We start from the raw sequence: 14,859 nt of genomic DNA, 5'->3' as shown, positions 1-14,859 counted from the left end.
TTTGTTTTTCGCTTTCGTAATAGTTAAGTCTAAAAAATTAATAGAGTTATCCTGTTCAATCTCGATAGTGAATTTTATACGATTATGTAATGAATTAATGTAATTTAAAAAATTATTCAACAAAGCAAGCAAAGATATCATCCACGTATCTATACCACCATAAAAAACTTTTACTTAACGGATGTGCTAGTATGATATTTTCCAAATTATCCATAAAAATCTCTGTTAACAAAGGACCAAGTGGGTTTCCCATAATCAAACTTTCTTTAGAGATATAAATCTGTCTATTAAATTCAAAATAATTTTGGTCTAAAGATACTATTAAGCAATCTAATAAATCTTGTTTCACCAATGGGTTAACCTGTTTCCGAGTTAGGGTATAAACTACTAAATCTATCACATCCATAGGTGGAATACTGGGAAATAAGTTTTGTACATCAAAAGACAATAGTGTTGCGTTAGAAGGGATTTTTATATCTTTAATTTTGTTGTTCATTTCAAAAGAATTTTTTATTGCAAATTTTGGTTTAAAATCTGTGTGGAACTTTAAAATATTTACTAATTCTGTACAATCTGCTGGAGCTGTTACATAAGACACGACTGGTCTAATGGGCATATCTTGTTTATGTAATTTAAATAAAGAATATAATTTAGGCGGTTGTGGATTCATAATTGTTATAAAATATTTGTCTTTGTCACTAAATAATGTAGGGGTAGTAATTCCATCCTTGATTGTCTTTGATATAACTCGCTAGGATGGTGTTTGATACATTGGAAAAGTTCTGGTATAAGAAAATTGTTGGTTTTTGAAATATATTCTGGGAGATCGATAGCTATGACTGTCTTCCCTTTATGTGCACGTAAAAAATGGTAAAATATTAAAAAAACAATAAAACGAAATGTCCAAAATCCCAAAAATCAGGTGTCTACAGGTTAAAATGTGGATCTTGTCCTAAAATTTATATTGGACAAACAGGTAGATCCTTCAAGAAACGCTTTAACGAACATAAAAGAGCGTTTAAAAACAATAGCTTAGATTCTAATTATGCTACACACTTAAACACAGAAAAACACATTTTTGACGACAATTTTGATATTTTACATACAGCCACAAAAAGTAGAAAATTAAATTTATTGGAAGCCATGGAGATTAACAGAATGAGACATTCAAATGTATTGCTTAACGATCAATTAGATTTAAATACCTCTCCTTTATTGAACTTAAATTCTCACAAGAACATTAATTAAGGTTTTATGGTCATTTTTCGGTATATATAGTAGCAGGTAGTTTGTAATTATTACATTTGATAAAGACACGGTGTTGTCGAAGCAATTGTCATGTGAAAATACATGAAAATCTGAACTTTTATTTCTTATTTATTTTGTTAAATGGATTTTCATCAAGTAAAAACCACCTCAGTTCAATAATTGATTTGTACCTTATTAGATCAGTGGATAGAACATCAGTAGTAGTAGTAGTAGAACCGTAGTAGCGGTAGAAAATAAACGAGTTATCCAATAAAACATTGCGTTTTATTCTAGTCGGAAACGCGAGAGACGTACCTAGCAGCGTTATAAAAAGAAGACAGGAGCAAAATATTTTCGTTAATGAGCCTTAGCTTTCACGAGAGTTACTGCCGTGTTTTGCAGTGCCCTATTTTCACTACGGATAATGGAAAAAATAAAATATATGCAACTCCCCGACAAATTAAAATAACATAAACATATAGATAAAAATTAGTAAAACTTTTGATTTTCGCTTTTTCAAAATTTCAACTAGTTCTAAACAGGAAAAAAGAGTGGAGATTTAAATCAGTAAACGGTGAGGTTTTCTCTTTTTATATTCCCAGTGAAATACGAAATTGTGAAACCCAGAACACAATTATAAAAAATTATACAATTTTAGAATATACGGAATTAATATTTGGCACCAAAAATATGTCACTCAACGTAGTGATGCGTAATATATGGGTAATATGAGAAGAGGACGTTATCATGTCTGGAAAACGGATACCATAAAAGTTAAAAAAAAATCCTTTACTACTAATGCAGGCCTAGAGGAATGTAAAAATATTAAAGAACAAATATGAGAACATAATATTGCGCATATACTGCAGAAGTGGATGGCCCCTAAACATGTACAGGTCGGGCACTAATTGTAATAAAAATGACTGCAGAGAAACAAAGAAAAATCTTTTTTTTAACACTATTATTTTATACAGCGTGTCCCAAAATTTGCGGGCCAAAATCCAAAATGAGTTCTACTTTTCTATATAAACATATGTCAAGAGAAACACCCCCTAAAAGAGCCATATGCACTAAAAGAAATGTTGACGTTTTAATGATATGATGCATCTGAGATAGTAGCGTTTTTTCTCTGCAAAATATCGAGAGCAACTGATATTGTTTTTAAAATGCTCTTGTGTTTAAGCCGAATATTTGAAACCTAATGCTGTATTTTGCACTAGCTCCACTCCTTTGATAAACCACCAACTAAATCAGCAAGACGCATTTGACAACGAGAATTTATAGATAGGAAAAAAATAGGTCAAAAATTTCCTCGCAAAAAGCGCGTTCTGACGAATACTTAGGGTGTATATTGTACTATATTGTTTGAAGTAGCTTTAAAGTATTTTGTAATTGCTACAAAAAAAAATCGGGAAAAACCTACATACAAATTAAAAAAAAAGATTAAAATAAATAAATCATGGTTATTTAAAAAAAATCGATGAATTTGGATTTTTTTAATAAAAATCAAAGTTCGCCCAACACTGGTCTTGGTTGATATGGCTAGGACGGAGGAAAATAGATTTCAAAAATACACTGGAGAAGCGGCCCTCGAAACCGGATTGATCGATTTGTTATTTGTAAATTTTTGATTTAGCAACTCACTTGCTTGATTTTTTATGAAAAACAAAATAAAATTAACCTGCAATTTAAATTCATAATTGCTTATTGAATAGCTAATTGTGAAAAAATCACTAATTTAAATTAAATTGTCAAGCATATTTCCATTATTTTGAAATGCAGACACTACATGCTTACCATTATCCAGGACTACAGAATTTGGCAGTGGATTTTCAGTTACAAACAGTCTCTTCGAGATTCTTCGTGTACCTCAAAATATTAGAATCCGGTCGGGATACGACACACTGTGTATTCTAAAATGCCACAAGCATTGTCACAGTTTGCTCCCATAGACAAAACCGCTGTATAAGTATGTGTCGTTAGACACCAAAAAGATATTTGTCATTTTCTTTTAGGGTTTTGGTCGTCAGGGATTTATTAAAATGTCATATCAATATTAGGCTTCTGAATTATCTTATAAACATTAGGATCCAAAATATATTGAACTCACTAGAACGAAGGCAAATCAGCGCTCAATTTGATCGACAGTGGTTCATATGAACGAACAACTGCTAGCAAGCAAGAATAGCAAACACGAAAGTTAATATTTACTATCTCTCAATATTTAGTTTTTTAATTAATTTATAAACTGAATTTTACAATTTACATTTTTCCTTTTCAATTTTATTCTGTACTACTCTAAGTTTTGCTTGTAACTTTCTCTAATCTAGTCAAAATTAACATTTTCAAGTCCATTTATTACCCATGTCATTCAAAAACATTTGTGAAAAATAAATGCAATTTACCTCGTCAACAGTCAACATGAATTTGGTGTTCAATGAAGGCTTAAACCGTATATAGTTTTACGCTTTCCGGGTTTTTACCGATAGAAGACGTTCGACGTTCGAATAATAAAAGTCTTTTCTTAGCGTTCCCGCTAGACAAATTTGATAGGTTTTTCAGTGTTTGAAGACGACTTCAAAAATTTATCGAATGACCTAGTTTTTCGATTTCAATGCCTTAGTTTAAAACTGACGATGCGTGAGGAGTTGATAAATCCTTCAACAGCGGATCTGCGAAAATTCGACGATTATTTGATATTTGAAAGTTGAAAGTTGGAAAAACTCTTTTTTCAAAAATGTGTGTTACGTGCCTTTTCAACAATTACTGACCTAAGAAACATAAATAATAAATAAATAATAAACCTAATTAGTAAGAACAATTAAAAGAGTAATGAAAATACACACACATATTTAATGAACTAAATAGAGTTTTGAGTGTTCACTCCAGAAATACTCTTTTGAGGCAATAATTATTCAAAATTTCTAAACGTAGATCTACCCTATTTCTGAAATTATTTCTCCTGTGCTGCAACAATACACAACACTGTCTTCTTCACTTTCCTTAAATTCTTTTAAAATCCATACAAGGAAAGTAGATTTTTCAAAGAAAAATGTTACGTTGTAGAGACCATAACTTTATTTCTAATTTTCTTAAAATAACGCATCATATTAAAACCCCATCAGCATCTAGAATTCTTTGTAAATCTAGTTGTGCTTTACTTCAAGAAAGTATTCATCATATCCGTAAACAAATTGACCATAACAACACCACTCTCCTGCCTCAATATCTTGAAATTGCTTCCATCTCGTTCCCATCCGAGTTCTATACTCTTTGATATACGATTCACGACAAAGCCGAAAATGTTAAGTTTATCTTCTACACAGAATCATATCAAAAAATTTGATAAAGTAACCTCAACACTGCGAAACGATGTGGTAAATGTATCATCGCAGTAAGACTGAAATACCGGTTCTTGCAAAACGTTAAAACTTCGTCCTTGGCCCACGTATTACGACATAGGTAAAGGAATACAAACCCCTTGATCTATTCTTCCAAAGCCTGAACTCATATCTCTTAAATCTGGCAGAACCTTATAAAAAATATCCTACGTTTACTTTTTACGATACTTCTGGATTTCCTCCTGCGTCGGTTTTTGCTGAGTAGAACTTGCTGACATTTCGCCATTCATCATCCTGTTGGCTTCTTCATCGGTTATAAACTGAAGCCTTTGAGAAAAAAGCTCTCGGTACCTTCCATCTAAAATCAAAATTATGGAAACGCTACGTCGATGATACTTTTGTTATTTGGCCTCATGGTCATGAATCCCTAGCAGATTTTCTTGAACAATTCATTTCTGTACACTCTAACATATGTTTTACCAGTGAAATGGCAACTAATAACAACCTCCCATTGTTATATATTCTTCTCAATAGAAAATCAGACGTAACATTGGGTCAATGTGTTTACAGAAAACCTACACACACAGACCGATACCTTAATGCAATGTCACAACACCATCCGGCTCAAAAATTATCGGTTATCAACTCTCTTGTTTACAGAGTCGTAAAACTATCTCAGCCCGAGTCATTGAACCCAGAATTAAAACACCTTATCTCTGCTCTTCATTCTAATAATGTTCACATTAAAGATATTCAGCGTTCCATCATAAAATACACTTCACCACAACCTTCCAATAGCGATGAGGTCGAAGGCACTTGCCACTGTGATCCTTCCTTACATTCATATCATCACTGACCACATATCAAAAGTTCTAAAGAAATATAACGTCAAAAACAGGTTTACCACTTGTCCGAAAATCTCTCAACATCTTCGGTTCGTCAAAGACAGAATTCCATTTGAGATGCCAGGAGTTTACAGCATTCCATGCATACGCAGCAAGGAATACATTGGAGAGACCCGACGAAAAATATCAACTAGACTCCAAGAACACGCAAGAGCCTTACTACTAAGACAAATAAACTCATCAGCTGTTGCCGAACACAATCACGAAACTGGACATAAAATTTCAATCGAAAAAAACAACATTCTTGCATGTAATCAATTCTTCTACCAACGAAAAACCCGAGAGTCTATAGAAATCTATAAACAACATAACAATCTTAACCGCGACTTAGGTCTTTATCTGTCACTAATGTGGGAATCAGTCATTCGAGACGGTGCTAATGCCCTATATTTAGCTCCGCCCCTCAAACATTACATAAACAGGTACAGAGTAAAATGCGAGCCAGCTCTGAAGAAGCCAACAGGATGATTGGCCAAACGTCAGCAAGTTCGACTCAGCAAAAGTATTATAGTAGCCTGTAGAAGTTCCTTTAAAAAATTATCCTACGTTATTATATACGTTTAAATCTCTCATTAAAGTGTCTGCTCTATTAGACTTAATTCTTCTACCACCTCCTTTAGCTCCGCCCCTCTCAATACGTAGATACGGCGTAGACTGTAAACCAGTTTCAGGAGGATTGCAGAAGGTTTGGAAATAGCATAGTAGCCCCGTTACATCATCAATTTTTCAAACACGTTTTATTTTATTCAATTGGAAGTTGCTTTTTTTTGCACTTTAACCTTAAAATAGTTAAAGCCATCGTAGTTAACTGTTGTAAGTTTTTTCGAGATGAATGTAAGATTAGCGCTTCATCACCTTGATTATTTATTTTTCTTCTAGTATTGTTATATTTCTTTTCATTATTAATTCACTGTTAACCAAATATCTATCCTCCTCTACCATGTCCGGGGTTTACTATCATAATTTGGAATAATATTAGATATGTTTTTATTTCACCCCGTATAACCAATTTGACATCATACGCTCTGAGCGCCACATCCTTATCCAGTGACAGAATACAGATAGACAGATTAAATTTTCTGGACAGCCCGAATCTAACGCTTATTCCCCTAGGGATGTCACAATCGTTCGGTTGAAAAATAGAAATTCCGTAATGACATAATTCGACATCGCCATTTCTAAAAAACATACTTGGGGCATTTCATTGAAAAAGAAATTGGTAGACAAATATTACTGGCTCAAAAATCTAGGAAAATTGTCCCCGCAGATTTTTTTTTCATAATTTGGTGGGATAAATACGTTCCTAACTAATAAAATCAATATTTCGGGATTTATGAAGCGCTCCCATCTTATAATTAACGATGTAATTTATATTGTTTGGCAAATTAGACTCTAATTAAATTCAGCTAATGGGATATTATCGCGTCCGTGATGAGCCAATCATATGGGTCCTAGAAAAACGATCGATAATGGCGTAAAATCGGGTCTTCATAATTATTTACATTTCTGCCTCTGCTTGAATGTTTGTTGATTTTGAAAGCCTGCAATTTACTCATTGCTTGTTACCCAACCATTTTCAATCAAAAAGTATATTTTTGTTTCCCTCTGCTCTAAAATACCCAAATATATGTCAGTCAGATTCGTTAGTGTCTTCCAAATCGCTCTCAGCTAAAAACCTGATATAAAAAAATGACAATTTACGTACGTAATAAGAGTAGAGAGGAGAAAAAAAATCAAATTGAAATGAAGTAAAAAAAAGATTATCTCAAAAACATCTTTTAATAATGACTAATTCGTCTTTTTAAAAATTGGGACTGTTTTAAAATAACAAAAAATTAGCTCTGGTGGCAATTTTTGAGTGGTATTTTTTTGAAAATATTTTTTGAACTGGTTGCGTGGGAAACGAAACTGACGTGGTAGAAATGACACTATGCACACACTAGATCGCCGTATATTGCACAATTTAGAGAAAAGTGTAGAAATTAAGTGTATTATGCAACAAGCGCGGCAAACGACATTTGAGTCACCAGTTTATTAATAATAATATTATTAATAAACGAGGGAGACAAAGAATTTACCAAATGTGTTCCATATTATATTTTTTCTACGACCGTCACGAAAAAATCACAATTTAACAAATTAAAGATAATAACAAATTACTAAATTTCGTACCATACAAATAAAATATTTACTAGTTGCTATTAAACCTGTTCACTTATCGTTTCGGTTGGTTCTGCTATTGTTGTCTCTTTTTAACTGTGTACGTTAGACAGAGAGAGATGTATTATTGGATATGCCTTATAAACAACGGAATAAATTGAATTTTATAACGTTCTGCTGTTTATTGAACTTTTACAATTCATTATTAAATAGTTTATTTAAAGAAAAAGACAAATCACCCAAGGATAGAGCTTTTAAGAGGATTACATATTTTTAAGTTCCTATAAGCTAGAAAAAGCAGGGCCTAACCTTCAATTTTGTTTTGTTTGTACCGATAAGACATGGATATTTGAAAATCGAGAATTAGTCTTGGCAAGATATTAATGTAAAAACTGTAAAAACCACTAGAGTTCATGGGAACGGTATGTAAAATTTCGGTAGGAAACTTAAATTATAAAGGTCACTTTACTTACCGACTAGTCAACTAGATTTTAATTGTAGCTTATAGCACGTAGCATTTAAATTTTCGTAACATTTTTCTGTGTGTTAATTTTGGGAACAGCGTAGGAAATATCTCCGAAAACATCCGATTGCTCCCAAATCCGTGCGGTAAAATCCCGGAAATGTCCGAAGTGGCTCGGATCCGTGGGAAACGAAAGTGACGTGGTAAAGTGTCGCTTCCCGAATGCTAGATCGGTGGGTAATTAGGTATATTACAGACGGGAGTGGAAAAATATTTTTACTCACGCTTTAGCCTTTGGATAAATAGGTTAAAAACTCTTTAAAGATTGTAAGTTATTTTTTGCTTACCTGCATTAGCTGGTACGCAGTGTTTATGCAATACGAAGTGAAAACAGTCTAAAGCAAATGATACACTTTGTTTCAACTAATGTCTAGTTTTATATACAGCTCGAATTTCCATGTTTGGAAGATTGCTTTCCGTGATCATTGTTATTTCAGCATGGTCTAATTAAGCGAGTCGTGTAAATTTAGTCCGACGGTTTGTTGGAAATCGTGAAGTTTCTCGGGTTAGAATGACATAGGAAATTTACTCGAGTTTTGTTGTTGACTATGATGGCGAAAATTACATTGAACGAGTGAGGGGTCTTTTGTTTGCTATATATCCTATATTTTTTGATCAATTGACATTGTTGAACAATCAAGGTTTAGTAGTTTTGCAAATATAAATGTTATATTAAAGGTCTACTCTAGTATTGATGTCATAGGTAAGATAAATAAATCATGATATCGTATCGAAATCAAAAAAGAATACAGAATACAATGGAAACAGCAATGCTCAGAAAGCTGAACAGCTTACAAAATCATTATTAATATTTAAGCTTATTGTTTATAATATTAAAAAATTTTCTATTCAATTAAATGTTGTGTGTGTGTCTTAGAAGCAATTGATATTCAGCCATATGTTTTTAGTATCGCTTTTTAAACAAGAGAGCATAGTTAATGAAATTAAATTTTTGTGATGTAAGGGGCAGACAGTAATAAGTTTCAAATTACTTCAATTTAAGATATTTAATAATCGACTCTATTTCCTAAGAAATATCGTGCATGCCAACAAAAATTAAGGCGAGCGTAAATACCGTTTCCTTAGGCACAAAGTTGTCAAGAGTAAGAGAAAATTAAAATTTTAATTTTAAATTTTATTTTGGTCTAAGAGCAATTATATTATAGCCATTTGTTGTATGGCGTTCAATCATGAAGCAACAAAAAAAAGCAATATCAAGTGAATAATTAAATTAATTAAATAAATTATTATTAAATTAAAATATTTCACTGATTCAAATTTTGTTTAGTAGTAGTTTTAAAGTCTCTAAATCGATGCATTCTACAACATTGCGCAAATAAACTTAATCAAAGTCTTTTTCAACACTATATAATATCGTTTGATCAATTTTCTCACTTTCTATACAGGGTGGTGCGTATAGAATGGGTCACAGAATAACAGCAAATTTTAAATATTGCTCTTTTTAAAAATATGGAGCGCAATAGTCTAATTTTCACTGTCAATATTTATTCCATAATTTGATCAGTTTTGAAAAAAATAAAAAAAAAATGAATCAAGGGGAAACTTCTAGAAATGGTGTCTTAAAATCTTGTAAATTTATTATTTTTAATAAAAAAAAATATGTTTATATCGATAAATCGCCTAGTTTTCGGTAAAATCAAAGTTTAACAAGATTTCAACAACAAATGTCAAGTTACAGAAGTGTTTTTTCCGTTTTGACGATTTCAAAAATTTTGAAATGTGGCATAATTTGCAAGGCGAAGGCAGCCAAAACATAGTTTTTTGCACGACTTTACATCAAATTGGCAACACGGATAAACAAAACAATTCTGAAAATCCTTCATAATGCCCTGTCGTGAATTTCATGCCTCATGACCCATCAGCAGGGCATAACTTGTGTAATTTGTTATTAGAAAAACGAGTGAATAATGTTGCATTTCCAAGCAAGATATTGTTTACGGGCGAAGCCATTTTTATTAGGTGTAGTTTTTCAATTGAAAAACCCAACTAGCTATTAGATTACACTATGGCATCGCAGTGAAGTTAACGATTTCCAGCGCATGGCTTTACATTTCACCATCTAACCTTCTTTCCAATGAACTATTTCCACAAACTTTTTTACAGAACATTTAACAAAGTCTAGGTATATTTTGAGAAAACACTGCCCTAAAGATGCCACATCCAAAGTTAATGACAATCTGCCAGCTGCAATGTAGGTTGTTGAATACTGCAAAGTTATTGCCTAAACATTTTTCTTATAGATATCTTTAGTAGCAATATGGGAGAAACCATTACACTTGGGAACAGGAGAACGTTTATTTGGTGAGAGAAAAACAGTTTCACCATGAATTGTCAATAAATATCTGGTGTGGCATAATTGGAGATTTTTTTTATTTTTGCCATGTTTAAGATTTTTGAAAAACATTTTGCTAATTTAATTAGGTAAAATATGTGGTATACGCAGAATGGATAGGTGGTGCTGGCGCATTTGCTTAGACACCGCGCAGCTTCCAACTCAACCCCTTGGATTTCTAGCAATACCTAGTTTATAAGGAAGAATCCATCAACAAAAATCTTCTACGCATTCGGAACCTTCTTCAAAGTAAGACAACATTTAAATAAGGAAATGAGGAAATGTATTGCTCAGTTGCTGAAATAGCTCTTATTAATTGCTACTGGGAAAATTGATTTATTATTGTAAATTTGCTGAAAGTTAATATAAAAAAGTTATTTTTTATTGCCAAATGAACGCCTTGAATTATAAAAAAATCAATTAGACATCAGCTATAATAAAATGTCATGAAGCATGCTAAATATTATTAAAGATGATATGGTAGATTTCCATAATCAAACAACAACAAAAAATTAATATCTCAGTATCCGACTATCCCACTTTGTAATATTACACGATGCAGAGCGCAGGGTGAAACATAGCGAGACAGGTAATTAATTTTTTAGATAGCCGGCGTTCAGACGAGAACAAATTGATCCTCCGAAGTATAACGGTAATTGAAGTAATAATCTATTTTCGTTTAAAATTATTTTAGTTCAATAAATAAATTTATCAAGATTAGAGAATATTTCCTATATATATATTTCAGTAGTGTGGGGGAAACGCTTGCGGTGAAGATCAATATACCAAAAAATGTAAGTTTTAAGCAAGAAAAAAAGTAATTTGAGTATATTTTTGTCGTCAATACTAAAAAAAGTATTAAGGTTTAAGTTTTGTCGGCTGCAATGATGCGTCATTGATTGTTGTTGTAAACACTTGGAAAGAAACCGTCGCACATGCTGAAGGATTACTAAATCTGGTAAAAAAATGATAGACCATAGCTTTCTGTAACTTAATTTACACAAAAGCCAATCTTGCAAAGAATAGAAAATCATAATTTTGACTGTAGTGTTTGATAAGAACCTTAAATGTTAAAGTTTGTCAAAGAGTCCCTTTGTGAGAATATATAAAATCTTTAATAGAATCAATTTTATTGTGGTATATTTGATTAGGGTGCTGCATCGCTTCAACCGCTAGCAATTAGCGAGAAGCATGTTTCAAAAATAATGTCATTCAATAACAAACTATATCCTTCTAAAGAATTGTATACTGAAGCGAAAGTATTAAGTATTAACAAAATCTGCAATAAAACAGCTATTAGACTATAAGTCTTAACAAAAATCGTAAAGAAACAATAAGTTAAATTGCATCAGCCTGAACAAATTTCTCAAATTTACTGTGCATTTGATATATTTTTGAAGGTTTTATCTAATTTCTGAAATAAATGCTAGAACTACTCCTACTACTACTAACACCATGACATATTGGTTTAAATTATTTACTTACCCTGCAAGAACGGAATCAATTTGCACATGGACTCCCCAAATACGAAGTCTCTAAGCAAAGCGCCGACCAGGGTAAATGGCATGCAGAAAACGCCCAGCAGCAAATCCGACACTGCCAAATTGAGTAGGAACAAGTTGGTCACCGTCCTCATCCTCCTATTTTGTGCCTGAGGAAGTTAATTATGTTTAGCATTTAATTATCGAGGTCTCAGAACGATGCAACTAATACGTGTAGCCATAGGAGACGAAATATCTGAACATCGAAGCTGAAACCTGCGGTGGAAGATAAATAAACTTCTGACCTAACAACGAACATCTGATATGAAATCCTGGACGTGCGTTCGTTTGGTAAAAGCGCTAAATGACGCTAAATTAGTTTGGGACACGTCTTATTTGTTGTGGCATAATAGGGCAATGTTATGCAAAAAACTTCCAACCCTCAAATCAATAATATTGACATATTCGTAAATGATTTTTTTTCTAAATAAGAAAATCTGCAGCCAACGCATACAAAATTGAATAAAAAAAAACTGTAGCAATAGTACAAGTTTCATCTTATTTTACAATATAACATGTTTTTATAGACAACTAACCAAAAATTTTATGGCTTGGTAGGATTTGCAAAGGTGTAAGATTCAATAATGTTTATATTTCGTATACGAATTTCCTCCATCTTTTCTTATCCAGTGCCATTTTACCTGCTTCCATTATTCTCTTAGTATATTCGCTAAGTTCTGATCCCATGTTAGTTGCGGTCTTCCTCTATTTCTTCGGCTGAATCTTCTCGCTTCCCAGATCAGTTTTGTTGCTTTCTTTTTCTCCATTCTTTTTAGGTGTCCGTATCATCGTAGTTGGCATTTCTCAATATGTTTGAGAACTGGTTATACTTTCAATCTCTCTCTAATCGAGTCATTTCGGATTCTGTCTCTAACTGTGATACCTAGGACCTTTCGTAGGTACTTCAAGTTCATGCCTTGAATCCTATTTTTTGCCTTTTGGGTCAGCACCCAGCTTTCACATCCGAAATCCATATTGTTTTGTATATTGTTATGTTGGTTCAAGTTAACTATCATTGCTATTGGAAGTTTGTGATGAAGTGCAATGAAATGCAAGAGCAATAAGGCCGAAAGCAATCCTACACTTGCCACTGTGGTCCTTCCTTACATTCAAAACATCACTGACCACATATCAAAAGTTCTAAAGAAGTATAACGTCAAACCAGATCCAAAAATCTCTCAACATATTCGGTCCCGCAAAGACAAAATTCCATTCGAGATGCCAGGAGTTTACAGCATTCGATGCATATGCGGCAAAGAATATTTTGGAGAGACCGGACTAAAAATATCAATTAGACTCAAAGAACACGAAAGAGCGGTACGACTTAGACAAATAAACTCATCAGCTGTTGCCGAATACACTCATGAAACCGGAATTTTATTCGGTATAACTAGAATTCTTGCATGTAATCAGTTCTTCTACCAACGAAAAATCCGAGAGTGTATAGAAATCTATAAACAACCTAACAATCTTAACCGCGACTCAGGTCTCTACCTGTCACCAATATGGGAATCAGTCATCCGAGACGGCGTTGATGCCCCTCATTTAGCTCTGCCCCCCTCAAACAATATATAAGCAGGTACAGAGTAAAATACGAGCCAGTTTCAGTCAAGCTCTGAAGAAGCCAACAGGATGATTGGCGAAACGTCAGCAAGTTCGACTCAGCAAAACCCGGCGCAGGAAGAATCCAGAAGTTTTGTAAAAAGTATTACAGTGGCCTGGGGAAGTTTCTTTGAAAAATTATAAAGAGTATCAATTTTTATTCCTTTTTTTTACAGTGGAAATTTCTATAGTCGACATTGGGTATTAATTATTGACCAGATTACTCGTTTATCAATTTTTTCCAAATAGTGTTGGTTGGTAGGCTTTTTGTATAACATGGCCCAATTGTGGTTTTAATTTCAATAATTTAATCTCCCACTTCCGAAAGGTATGCTGAAATTTCCTGGAATTTATGACACTTATTTAATTGTTTTCGTCTTATGTTACGTCAAATCAAATAATAACTTCCGTGCTTAAACTAACGCCAGTACTACATACTAGACTTACCAAAGTTAAAATGACAAGCATGTTCCCTATAACCGACAGCATGAAGATGACCCCATAAAATGGAATTTGGATCTTGCCACTCTCCGACCACCATTTGTATTTGATGGTCGTTTTAGTCGGAGTGATGTTCATCCCGCTGCTTGTAATATTGGGGAATGAGAGTTCAAACCTTTCGCTTTGCGACACGTCCATCTTCGTAAACTATTTAATAGTTTTTGGAACTATTTATCTCATCTCAAGTTCCGGTAATTAATATGCTCGAATTTTTATTTGGTGAGAAATAAAATATTGCACGAAAAATGTTATACTAAAGAGTTTTCAAATTGAAACTGCCAAAATTAAAGGAGGCTGGGAGATCTCCAGCTGACTAATGGAAATATAAAAAAAAATCCTTTTGCCGATTTTTAAAGGAATCGTTTAATCTCTGACTTCAAGTGAAAAGCGAGGCTGGAAAAAATTGGATGGGACGCTTCGTGAAGTAAACAAAGAATTGCAAAATTAAGCAATATTACTTTAGGAATACCACCACAGAAGGAGTGCAAAAAATTTAACTCATTAGAATTTGAAAATTGCTTAACTGCTTTAAAAACATTTTAATAAAATACACCAAGTTTTCGCTGAAGGAATGATCCTTCTTCTGCCATTTCGCAGATAAAAAGTATAATTTAAAAAATTTTGTATCCGACACCGAATCCTATACAACTGTTGGAGAGAAATTTTAATGTGGTTTCTAAAAATT

The 14,859-nt window shown here is 33.0% G+C and overlaps 1 protein-coding gene across 2 annotated transcripts in view; it reads right to left on the bottom strand.

The window, feature by feature from the left end:
- Nucleotides 1–14,331, bottom strand: part of LOC132704990 (cholecystokinin receptor-like) — a 178,691-nt gene extending 164,360 nt beyond the window's left edge. For both annotated transcript variants that reach the window (XM_060675363.1, XM_060675364.1), the window contains exons 1-2: nucleotides 14,121–14,331; nucleotides 12,016–12,181 (exon numbers count right to left, since the gene is read on the bottom strand). In XM_060675363.1, coding sequence (XP_060531346.1) covers nucleotides 12,016–12,181; nucleotides 14,121–14,312 — 358 coding nt within the window. In that variant the 5' untranslated portion in view covers nucleotides 14,313–14,331. The remainder of the gene's footprint in view (nucleotides 1–12,015; nucleotides 12,182–14,120) is intronic.
- Between the last annotated feature and the right edge of the window lie 528 nt (nucleotides 14,332–14,859).

The sequence above is a fragment of the Cylas formicarius genome, unplaced genomic scaffold (assembly GCF_029955315.1).
Source record: "Cylas formicarius isolate icCylForm1 unplaced genomic scaffold, icCylForm1.1 PGA_scaffold_7__23_contigs__length_41026272, whole genome shotgun sequence".
NCBI classification, from domain to species: Eukaryota; Metazoa; Arthropoda; class Insecta; order Coleoptera; family Brentidae; genus Cylas; species Cylas formicarius.
This window is presented reverse-complemented; position numbering and strand designations above follow the sequence as displayed.